The sequence below is a fragment of the Eucalyptus grandis genome, chromosome 6, assembly GCF_016545825.1.
Source record: "Eucalyptus grandis isolate ANBG69807.140 chromosome 6, ASM1654582v1, whole genome shotgun sequence".
NCBI classification, from domain to species: Eukaryota; Viridiplantae; Streptophyta; class Magnoliopsida; order Myrtales; family Myrtaceae; genus Eucalyptus; species Eucalyptus grandis.
The window spans coordinates 55,987,146-55,998,912 of NC_052617.1; the positions used below are offsets into that span (position 1 = coordinate 55,987,146).

Sequence of the window (11,767 nt, forward strand, 5' to 3'; positions counted from 1 at the left end):
ATGCGTCGATTGCGAAACCGACAGTTGCTCAAAGTCTTACATTTGAAGCTTCACGTATTTGAATGAGCCATACCCTGGTTAAGCAGTCGCAGCAGGCCCCTAATGTACATGTACTACTCTAGAGTCGCCATTTCTTTGCAGGGTAGCTAATAAAACATTGTTGCCAGACCCCACAGGATCCGAATAAAAAGATGCTCCGTAGGCTGCATCTCTGTTGTTCCAGTCCTCAATGTGAATACGAACCATCTTAAACCTCAGCCATATGATGACACAGGTGACTTAATGTCAGTCGCAGCAATCACATTTTCACCGGTGGGGGTTCTTGAAAAATTTATTCCCCCACTATGCAGTTGTTCCTTTGTCACCAAGCAAACCATAAATTTGTGTTCCCACTCTACAGTGAAGTAAAACCTACGGCCAATTATGCACAAAGTGACAGGAGAAGCATGTGGCCGACTATTGACTGCAGGTTGCATTCGGAATCTGTCGTAGAAACTCAACAAATAGCTATTGACACTTTAATACCTACTCCCCATTGCAAGATATTTGAAATTGAAGCTCCAGAAATAAACATAAAACTCGACATTTACCAATGGCATTTTCATTGGAATAGATCTTTTTTAATCTAATAATTAACAAAGCCAGTATATCAATGAATTGTGAAAGACTAGCAGAATATTGATCAGGATGATCACTGTCCCCATCCTCAAAATCTGCCCATCTACATAAAAAACTGAGTAGCCTTCATCAGGTGTTTCTTGCATAGTCCGGTGTGCCTGTGATGTTTTTACTTTTGCCAAGTAGAGACACTGCAAGCTGGGGCAGTAAATTCTCATGGATGAACTTTCCGCAACTGTCACGTGGAAAACTTGGCAATAGCTACGCTAACTATCATAAAAAGAACATAGATACCCACAAGAGAGAATCCCCAAAACCTTTGCACCCGAAATCTGCACCATGTTATCACTAAGAGAGAGCCCATCAGACTTAGAAGCAGAAACACAAATGCAATAACGATACCAACATGGAAGTGAAGTACATAAGCTTCTGGATACACATTGGCAGTCTGCATAACCAAAGCAGTTCCAAGCCCAACAAGCATGTTGAACATTGGCCCAGCAAAACACCCAGCCATGGCCATTGCCGGTTGGCCAGCCTTAGCTATGGCCACATCGGCAACCAGGTCCCCCACCGAATTTCCCCATGCAAGCACTGTTAGCCCCAGAAGTGAGGGGGGCAGATCAAGAAGTGTCCCAAGAGCTGCAAGGCAATTCAAAAGCTCTCCTGCTATGGTGGATATCCAGAAGACACTCATCACAAATGCTACCAAAATGACAAACAGTTGCTCCGTCTTCGGTGGTTCTTTCTCCATGATGAAGTGAAGAATGGCAAGAGAGGAGCTTGTGAAGAGAACAATGAGCCACAGTGGAAAATGGGTATTCGGAACAAGGAAAACGATGGGATGATCTATTGGCATGAAGGAGTTGCAAGCGTATAAAAGAGCCAATGGGCAAAAAATAATGTTGAGAGATAAGTATAATCTGTTCCATTCTGAAGGTGAAGTTTGCGGGATAGTGAGCTTCAGAAGAAAAGAGACAGGAACTTCCCATGCCTTAGAAATCTGTTCACATTAGAAAATACAAGTAAGATCAAAATAAAACAAGTCTAGATGAAAAAACTCCACAGTTAGCTGAGTCACGGGTTTCTTAGATGGCCAGAGGTTAGTCCCATCTTTTATTCTTATTCAATGTCATTCACATCTTTGTCAACATTGATGTCAGTAAGATACCTCCTCTTTCTTCGCAAATTATTAGACACATCATTGTGTTCCAACATCTTAACCATCCTTTACATCAGCTTTATCCTCACTCGATGCAGTTAAATGACAAGGAAATTGCAACTTCAATAACATTGATTGAGCTATAAATGTAATCTGCTCAACAGCTTTATTCTCAACTCTCTTCTCTCAGAATCCTTACAGATTTCATCAATTCCTTCAAAAATTCCTTCAGACCCTAAGATTCCGGAGCAGCAGCACCCTCTTCTATACACACCCATATGGTGGGATTTGCTTCCGTAGTCAATAGAATAAGCATTGCAGAACAATATATTTTTAAGTAAAACTAATATATTCACAACTTGTCACATTGCTCTAGCATAGTCCCTGAAATTAAAATAATACTAACGGTTTGTTAATGAAGAAAATTCTCAAAACACACCATTATCACCCTGAACCCCTACAATGTCGTATCAACAATGGTATCGCCAGGAAATTTCACTCTGAGCCCCAATATCTGTGTCTATTTCCAAACTTCCCCTAGAAGATCCTTCTTGATGTAAGTCAAATAATCAGATCTGAATTACTTGATGGCCCTCAAAAAATAAATCTATGTATCAAGGAGCAGAACTTTGAAAACAAAGTCTTGGCCCTTTAACAATATATAACCACCAAATTACTTTCTGATGAAAATGTTATTATCAACCATAACAGTAATAAAACATGTCAAACTAGTTAGCTTCAAGAATCCTTGTCACGGAAAAGGTATGGATCTCATTATTAAGTGAACCTTTTCCCCTACTCTTATTAACAAAACCATTAAAACTTCATTCCAGTCTCCAACCTATAATGAGTGACTTCTGTCAGGCATTTATAGTATTCCTCAGAGAAGGAATTAGTTTTCTGAAGAAAGAAGAAAATGTCACACATGAAGTCGACCTTTCTGAGTTACCTTATTAAGAGTGCGATGCAATCTGGAAGTTGCTTTGAGCCTTCGCATGCTACCATCAATGCTTCCCCTCTCACAATCAGATGCTGTATGTGATAATTCACTGTGTCCAACCAAACCCACCTCAGCCCCAGCCTTCGCTCTCTCTGATCCCAAATCCATCCAAAATACAAAGACGACAAAAAAAACATAAAATCCAACAAATCCAAATGCCTGCCATATGAAAATCTCCCCACTCAGGTATACCCAAAACATAAACAGCGTCGCAATCATGTAAAAGAGCACATCTCTCACGAACTGTGTTGCATCCAAGGAAAAAGGTGCAGCATAAATTGCAACGAAACCAACGACAAATGCTGATACAAATGTGCCAGCAGAAAGTATAGCACCAAACCCTGTCCTATATTGTCCAGATCGGACAGCAGCAACCGAAGAGAACACATCAGGGGAACCATTTCCCAGGGCAAGAAGGGTAACTGCACCCATACTGGGAGTCAAATTCAGGTGAGAGGAGAGCTTGGTGGTGACAATAGAGAAATGATCTTGCGCAGTTTTGATAAGGATATAGAAATGAATAAGGAGAAATAAAGATAGAAAAGGGATTGAAAGATATGGGTTTTGGTCAAAGAGACAAAAGTGGAGAGCAGAGTAGTCAAAAATCCCATTGTGGTCAGCCAAGAGAGAACAAGGTTTGGCTATGATGGGGTTGACATTGCTGCTAAGGGATCGCCGGGGAACTGTGGGTAAAGGAAGAATGTAAGATGAAGAGGGTGGTGGGACAATAAAAAGGAAAAAGGTGAGAGCTGAGAGGATAACGAGGAAGATTGTGCATTTCTTGACGGATGAAAAAGAGAGACGGAGACCAGAACCTCCCTGGCCATGGTCGTCAACTTCCATAAAGAGGCTTGTAGGTGACATCCAATTACTCCTCCAGTAATTACAGTGGCTTCGCTTTGTCCCTTCAGAATAATGATCAATCAGAATATTAGGGCAGAGCATGCACCTCAATCAACGACCACAAAACAGATCTACTCCCTAACCAATTGAAAAAAAACAGAAACACACATGAGGGTGAAAAATTATGAACTTAAAGACTATACATGACCCTGACATACACTTATCCGAAACTTCCAAAACCCCCAGTAAAGAAGAAGAAGAGCAATTTTTCTAAGAAATAACGTCATTAGGAGATGCTTACCATCATAATAGCTGATATGGTGATGCCTCTGGATAACAGATGGTGAATTTCCACTTATCAGACTCAAATCACAATGATTTGGGTCAGATTCAGTCTGGTGTGAGTTCAAATCTGAATTTTCCTACATGAACCACGTGTTACATGCATCGAACAGAATCTGATAATTATATATAACTAGAACAGGGATCAAGATGCACCTGAATATAGGCATCATAATCTGCTGGGACTAACTTCTTCGGTCCTTCCCATGGGAAACCTCCTCGCCGAAGAAGATTCCTTATGTATTCATAGTGCCTTTTTAGACAATCACAATGACCATTCACCAAATCATTTATAAAGTGCAATCTGAAAACCATGTTGAATGGATAAACCCGACCTCTCCAAGCCTCATCATTTAAAGTGAAACCAAGTTTATTTCCTTTATTCACCTGCTCTAGCATAAGGTCTATGAAGTTAATGTCTATAGGAGGCGTCCAGACAGCTCCTGAACAATCACTTTCCCACAGTCTTCAACCTTCATGCTCCTGCATGCAGAAAAAGCTAAAGAATAATTACAGAAACTCGTTGTAGAGAGCAGGAGGAGATGCAAAGGTAAAGACAGGCCAAGCAGCTTCATGGATACTATAATACAGCAAAAAGGGGAAATCCACATAACAGCATACCAAAGCAATCAGCTCCATGGTCACATGAGATCGCATTAAATTAGCACCATAAAATTTTCCAGCAATCACACACCGAGAAGGGTGCAAAGCCTGAAATCAAGCCACCTCCAGAAAAGCTTGAAAGCAGCTCAAAGAACAACCACATTTACAGGTAATTTTGCACATATACATGCATGTCTGTGTGTGGTTTCGCTGATTTGTATTTTTACTTCACAAGAAATAATCACATTGCCCTCCATTTGTTAACTGCAATGAAAACACGATATCCTCGTGGGTTTTTCTTTTCTCCAACAAAACCGGGAAAGATTGCATCAAGTGCATTCTCTTTGGTTGCACATATAGTAGCACCCGCCTTCCACATTTAAAAGTGATTTTACAATTTCCATTCACTTCGTTTCCTTTCTTTCCTTTCCCATCCATTTCCCACCTAACTTAAATTACCAAAAATGCATAAGACTGTACAAGATTTTGTTCCATATTAATCTACCACAAACATGTTTCTATACAGATCAATTAATAATACGGTGGGGGCAGTAGGATCTCGCATAAGTACCCCAAATCGAGACAATGAACCTAAATTGCAGTTCATGAGGGAGTCAAGTGCTCTCGGTAACATTAATCTAGACAGAGATTAAACTTGAAGAAATGCTACGTTCAGCACAATCTAGCTGAATTTTGAGATACCCGTAGCTTGCCAAGCTCCTCACTAACCTAACACGGATCTTCTCCCACCCTTCTGTTTTATGGAAACCCTACTCCACTGGAAAACTTTTCCAGCTTTCATGTTTCATCGCTTCAGAAGAACTCCTATCAGTGAACAGGCCCATCCAATGGAGGTTGAATTTAGGCTGGAAACTAAAACTTGCCAAATATCGATTGTGAAGCAGGCCTGGAGCTTGCGAGTGTCAAGCTAGCTGCAGAGTTTTGATTTGGCAATCCGGCATCTAATGATCCAATAATTTCAGATAAAGAAACAATATGCACTACATACGCCATACTTCATTTCAGCTAGCTAGCACAAGCATTCTGAAAGGCTCCTCGTCCCAAGTCCTCCATCCAAAAAAAAAAAAAGCAAAGATTTTTCCACCTTTCTCACACACCCTTTGATACTAACAGGTTCCCGTTCTCATCCTCCGAATCCAAAAAGGAAAAGAGATTGTCCGGCAGAAAGAAATTGTCTTGATGAAGGCCAATACGCACAAATTGTCAGAAGCACTCGTTACCTAGTAAGCGTTTCTCGAGCGCTCTAAATTGCAATTACACGAGTGTCGGCCCAAAACCATAGGAACCCAAAAAAAAAAAAAAAAAAAAAACTACCAATTTGAACTGGTACGGGAGTGCGAGTCAAGCTCGATCGCCTCGAATATGGAATTCGACCTTCGAAACAATCAAACGCGTTCAACCCATGAGGAATCAAAGCATCTGCGGGAAACGCAAATCCCAGAAGCAAAACCAACGCGACAGACCACCCCCACCCTCCGAGGCCGCAAACATCGGAAACTGCCCCGACGCTTCACAGTCGACCAGGACGAGAGATTGCGAAATCTCGACAGATCAGACAGCATTCGCTCGTCGAGGACGCGGCAGAGCCAAGCACGACCGACATGGAAATGTTACCTCGCAAGCCGGGGAATCCTGCGTCGTCGGAGCGCGGAACTCGCGAGGATCGCAGGTTGGTGCCGGACGAGGAAGATGCTCGCGTTTCTCGAATCGAATTCCGACCGCGGGCGAGGGAATGGAAATCGGCAATATTCGCAGATCGCGCGTGGAGTTGCAGAGACATACAGCTTGACAGATTTTTGGAAGACGAGTGAGAATAATGATATTTGTTAATAATTATATTTGACGCGCTAATTTTGAGATAAATAAAATTTGTCATTTAAACTTATTTTTTTTTATATTTTATGCACATTTACGTAATTAAGGATAGACCAAGTTCTTTGCATGAACGATTTGTGGATGGATTTTTCAATATGTTGAAAATATAAATAAGTGACCGAGAAAATATGTATGGTCGTGTAAATGGAACAATTTAAGGTTAATCTAATTTTTTTGCGAGAGTATTGACAATATGAATATCATTTTAATAGATCAAGCAAAATTTCAAGTTGTTTTATTATGCTCTCTCGTAAAATTTAACAAAGTAAAAATCTAATTTATAAATCATTAAAATTGGATTTGGGTCGATATGTTAGATGACACCACTTAATCCAAATTTGGCTGCCGCTTCCATCGAGTTTCTCCCAAGTACACACCCTGAATCTTTAATGGCATCATTGGATGAAAACTTGATTGAGGCCATATATCAACTAAAAGTTTAATTTTTGTCAAGAAAACAAAAAGTTTGGGTCAAAATTGAAATCCAACTTAACGGAAGTTTTTTTTACAGGACAAATAAAATGGATCAAAATTGGGGCTAGTGATAAAATTGGTGCTCTTTTTAAGGGAATTAGGCCCAGTTATTTTTATTTTTCACATATAGCAAACCTTGTATCTAGTTTCAATGTCAACATTAACCCACATCCATGAATTCTTTTGGCATTAACTGTATAAAATATTTAAGATATTGACCAACAAATTCATAAATAGGCAACGTGACTTCATTGAGCCACGAAAAAAATTAAAATCTCCTTAAATCCCGGTTATTAAAATTTAATTGTGATATTACCGCCGACATCTTAATTATGACATATAAAATGTAGAGAAGTCAAAGTTCGACCATCATTTTTATCTTTTCCGATGCATCAAGAATCTTTGATGAATCATGTGACGGATTGTAGGCATGGGACCAAGAAGCTAAGGATCCTAGATCGACAACCTAAGGACGAACGAAAAACAAAGAACCGTGAAGGCCGAAAGACGTCCTCATCATCATCGAGGAAAACCAGGTTTCCGAAACATTTTCGTACTGAAGCGTGTACTGTTCAGTTGGGGATCAACCATACAAAGCTAGATGCGTTACTACGAGAATACATCATATCATTATCGATTGTTCTAAAAATTTAATTTTTTAAATCAAGGCCGGTCTAATACTTAAATGTTCCAACACTTTTCCATCATATACTTAATCGGATTTTTTTGTTTAGTACTGAACGTGAACATATATAATTGGGAAAATATTTGAACTCATAATATTTTGTTTTAATATCATGCGTGAACCTATAAGATCATTATCAATTATTGTAAAAATTTAAACTTTTAGATGAATGTTAATTTATTAGTTAAATATCTCAACAATCACGATTTTCGTTTCGAACTAAAAGCCGCTATTGCCGGTCGCCGAAGCATTGATGAGAGTAGCTGATGCGAGTCAACTCCAAACCAAGGACGTTGGATTGGATTTTGAGGTAGGGGCCTCTCCGGAAAGAGCGTGCACCCGATCAACAATCACTCAATGCCAGTTCTGCTTAGCGACTCGTTCCCAAAAAAGATGTGTAACATTTACCCAAACCTCTGGCATCGCAGGCATTGATTATGGTTAGGGCAGCTTGTGTCACCCCGTAAGATTCAATGCAACACTTTGCGACCAAAACAAAACACTAGACCACTCGACCAATTCCTTGTGTACGCATCAAGATGTGCTAACACATCATGCATTAACTGCCAGTCCAAATCGCGACTATGGTATGACGTTGAGGTAAAATTAATTCCAAATTCACTTGTTGAAATAGTTCATCTCATTACTTTCGCAATTTGAGTTCCAAATTTCTACCATCACCAACGTGGCCACATGACATTTCATAAACGACCCATACAACGTCTGTATATAAGCTTTCAATACTCTTTTTATCCATTATTCTTGAGTGCTTTGACTGCAAATTTCTCAATCCAAGGAACGACACAATTAAAAAAAGACTAAAATTTGCTCCAATCATCTAAATTTGAAACCAGGGTATTGATTTGCACCCCTGCCATTTCCATTTCCAAGGAGGGAGAGCGAGAGGGAGAGAGAGAGAGAGTCTCATCCCATCTCCACAGATCTCTACATCATCCGATAGACACCTACCCATTTTTAGATTCTACATGATTAAAGGTCTTCCCCTGGTCCTAGATTCTATAATTATTACACAATACCAGCTAAAATTCATATCATATGATCTAAATATTAAACCCCTTCTTGGGATTCCGCACCTGCTACTGCTACTATACTACAATACAGCAATGATGCTAGACTGGAGGAAATTAACAACTTCACATGATTATTAAAAACACAGGCGAAAAAGGGACCCAAATTCAGGCCAAGAGCCAGAAGTTCTTCTGCCATCTGGTGCTGATGAGATAGCCACCCACGCCCCTGCTCTGCTTCCTCACTCCAATGGTCAGGCAATCCGCTCCGTTGATGCATTGCTCCACGAACTCCTCAGATCTGCTGGCCCCGCACAGGCTGCCCCGGAAGAAGAAGAAGAAGAAGAAGAGGAAGAAGCCCGTTAAAAAAATGGTTTTTAATAGGCAAAGTGGGGGGTTTCCCAACGACGTCGAAACAGCAGAGAGGTCAAAGATCTTGATGTGCGGGATCGTGGGAAGAGGCGAAGCCACGATTTGCGAACTTAAAGAAGTGGAGAAAAGGAGATGTTTTTGACCCACCAATGGACGAGAGTCGACGGTTTCTTCTGGCCCAGCACCAGCACCGAGACCTCCAGCTTCTTCACCTGGCTCATCACGGTGGCCATCTTGGGACCTTGGATCACTAGCGCCTCCACGTCCACCTGCGCGAACCATCGTTGACCCGTCAAACCAAATCCAGTTTGGCAATAGGAATGACTAATCTCTCTCTCTCTCTGAGCTTAGCTGAGCTGGGCTGAGACCAGGGGGGTTCTTTTTGAAAAAAATGGAAATAAAAAAAGGAATCTGAAAAAGAAAAGAACCCGGAAGGGAAGGACAGACCAAGTTCTGAAAAAGAAAAGAGAAAAAGATGACCGAAGACAGAATGGAGGAGCTCGCATAATAGTGTCCCCTGCATGCAACCTCCAAAGAAGAGAAAGCAGGAATACTACGCCAGAGCCCAGAAGATGCATTGGATCTGACAGCATAATTAAGCAAAAACACACGTCTTCATTTGGCTAAAAATGAGTGAACCACTCTGCATTTCCAAAGGATCTACAGATCTGAGGCCTAATCTGTCACTTGTCACCGGCGGCGAAAATGCGGCAGGTTGGAGCCAATGGAAACGACCGGAACGCGAACATTGGTCAATGCATTTCGTCATAACCAGGAAAAGCAGAGCAAAACAAACGAAGCAACATTAATCCACACGCTCACCTCCGGCTTGGAAGCCTTGCAGAGAGACCCGAGTGAATTGGCAAGATACGGAGAAGTTGTTGAGGAAGAAGAAGAAGAAGAAGAAGAAGAGGAGGACGCATCAGAGGAAGGAGGAGAAGAAGATCTCTCGGCTCCAGGAGGTACGACGTGAAGCAGGGTCAGCAAGTCGCCCTTGTTGGCGACATGAGTGAGGGCCCACATCATTGCATGCTTGGAATGCGAGCTCTCGTCCACCACCACCATCACCCGCTTCCTCATCACCAGCCCGCCGTTCTCGCCGCCCCCGCCGTACATCTGGTCGAGCCCTTCCATCGGGTCCAAGCTCCTCCCGGCGTTGGCGGAACCGTACCTCTTGCTCCCGCTCCCGACGCCTACGACCCACCTCTTCGAGGTCGAGCTCCAAGCTTCTTTCCCACTGAGCTGCCTCAGAAGCGAACCCGAGCTTGGCATTTTCTCTGCCTATGCGTGTGCCAATAATAGAGAGAGAGAGAGAGAGCTCCTGTGCGGAAGAGTTTGTGAACCCAAGGCGGTCAGAGAGTTTGCTGTAAGCCTGCAGCAGAGAGAGAGAGAGAGAAGATGGTTTGTTTCCTGCTAGATATACTGCAATGGTGAGCAGAACAGTGATGATTTTGATATCCTTTGCCATATTGAACTTTTTCTAAAAATTAAAAAAATCGATCGTACAAAGATAAATAATTATTTAAATAAGTGGGTTCCTAACTTAAATATTTGCTTAAAATTTTTATATCCTTTTCCAAAATGAACTTTTTATAAAAATTAATAAAAAAATCAATTATACAAAGATAAATAATTATTTAAATAAGTGGGTTCCTAACTTAAACATTTGCTTAAAATTTCTGACTTTCCTTAATAAATTAATTCTACAAAAGTTTCTAGGACTGCTCTTATGAAAAACAGATGGTGAGACAAATTTCAGATACCGATGCCCCGTAACGAATTTTTTTCGGTCCTACATTACTCAATACATACTGTCATCATCCATCGATTCTAACTCCAGTATGGTTTGGACCAGTCCTGGTATTGTCTTTATACTTACGCGATGTAAAGATGGGGCCGTGTACATTTATTTTATATAGTTTTGTGGACTTTACAGCAAGATATGAGGAGGGTTTCGCGCAATAAATTAGGATCACGAGACCATATAATGCATTCGACTCCCTAAACCGGGACCTCTCCCTCATCTTACAGATCGCAAGACCACGAGGGACCTCCCTGCAAAAAGATTTAAGGCGGGACCGTTTAGCTATTTCACTGAGAGCATGGGGGGTGGATTTGATGAGCGATGATGGGTAAAGGCCAGCAAGGTTAAAGGAGTTCACGGGAAACCGCTCTGTCTTCTTGCGTCTTTTCCTTCCCTTTTACCAGAGAGATAAAAATGGGGTTTTGGTCAGTTTTGTGATGATGAAAGTTGAGAGGATTCTTTCGTACCTTCTTCTCCACACATGCGTCAGATCCTCCCTCCTTGCTTATTTTCAATTTCCTTGCCCATGACCTGCTTTTTGGAACCTCTGACAGGCAAAGCACCCCCCCAAAGAAAGAGAGTTTTATTCTTGCAAATTGATCTGTAGTCTTTTAATACGTTGCTGTTCGTTTCAAATTCGATGGATTTGATGATGTTCGGTATTTCGTGCCCCATCTCGGAAGTGCGCTCTGCTAGCGACCAAAGGGGCCTCATGAATGGATGGGGGGTTGGTTTCTTCTTTCATTCATGTCGTGCTGGTCCTTTCCATCTTCCTTCGTCTTATTAGCTCATTCAATCTGCCGCTGCTGCTGTTCTAATTACGTGAGCAGTACCTTTTCAGATGACCCACATAGCGGGGACTACACCATGTGTCATGGGGCTCGGCTAAAGACAAAATTGAGTTCCTCGACTTCACTTTTTTTTTTTTTCCTTCAAGTTC

General features: G+C 41.5%; 2 protein-coding genes across 8 annotated transcripts; both read right to left on the bottom strand.

The window, feature by feature from the left end:
- Positions 1-510: 510 nt before the first annotated feature.
- LOC104450941 (cation/calcium exchanger 5) lies at positions 511-6,399 on the bottom strand. Of its 7 annotated transcripts, none has more exons than XM_039315597.1 (6): positions 6,204-6,399; positions 4,353-4,448; positions 4,122-4,200; positions 3,925-4,035; positions 2,730-3,761; positions 511-1,621 (listed from the first exon to the last, which is right to left on the bottom strand). In XM_039315597.1, the coding sequence occupies exons 5-6, from the start codon at positions 3,723-3,725 to the stop codon at positions 857-859; spliced, it is 1,761 nt and encodes a 586-aa protein (XP_039171531.1). In that variant the 5' UTR covers positions 3,726-3,761; positions 3,925-4,035; positions 4,122-4,200; positions 4,353-4,448; positions 6,204-6,399; the 3' UTR covers positions 511-856. The 7 variants fall into 7 exon arrangements, with proteins under 7 accessions (XP_039171531.1, XP_039171529.1, XP_039171530.1 ...); XM_039315595.1 differs by having other exon boundaries at positions 4,122-4,218; XM_039315596.1 differs by having other exon boundaries at positions 3,925-4,045; positions 4,122-4,218.
- A 2,061-nt stretch (positions 6,400-8,460) lies between these two features.
- On the bottom strand, positions 8,461-10,434 carry LOC104450942. Its single transcript, XM_010065674.3, has 3 exons — positions 9,846-10,434; positions 9,171-9,292; positions 8,461-8,970 (listed from the first exon to the last, which is right to left on the bottom strand). The coding sequence occupies exons 1-3, from the start codon at positions 10,293-10,295 to the stop codon at positions 8,820-8,822; spliced, it is 723 nt and encodes a 240-aa protein (XP_010063976.2). The 5' UTR covers positions 10,296-10,434; the 3' UTR covers positions 8,461-8,819.
- Between the last annotated feature and the right edge of the window lie 1,333 nt (positions 10,435-11,767).

Excerpts from the sequence above, each read along its gene's own strand:
- LOC104450941 (XM_039315592.1), bottom strand. The coding sequence starts at position 4,364 with ATGCTAGAGCAGGTGAATAAAGGAAATAAACTTGGTTTCACTTTAAAT. Across the intron at positions 3,686-3,924 it reads CCATATCAGCTATTATGATG|GGACAAAGCGAAGCCACTGT; the intron begins GTAAGCATCTCC and ends ATTATTCTGAAG. Across the intron at positions 1,622-2,729 it reads TGCATCGCACTCTTAATAAG|ATTTCTAAGGCATGGGAAGT; the intron begins GTAACTCAGAAA and ends TAATGTGAACAG.
- LOC104450942 (XM_010065674.3), bottom strand. The coding sequence starts at position 10,295 with ATGCCAAGCTCGGGTTCGCTTCTGAGGCAGCTCAGTGGGAAAGAAGCT. Across the intron at positions 9,293-9,845 it reads GCAAGGCTTCCAAGCCGGAG|GTGGACGTGGAGGCGCTAGT; the intron begins GTGAGCGTGTGG and ends TGGTTCGCGCAG. Across the intron at positions 8,971-9,170 it reads CCGTCGACTCTCGTCCATTG|CCTGTGCGGGGCCAGCAGAT; the intron begins GTGGGTCAAAAA and ends CTTCCGGGGCAG.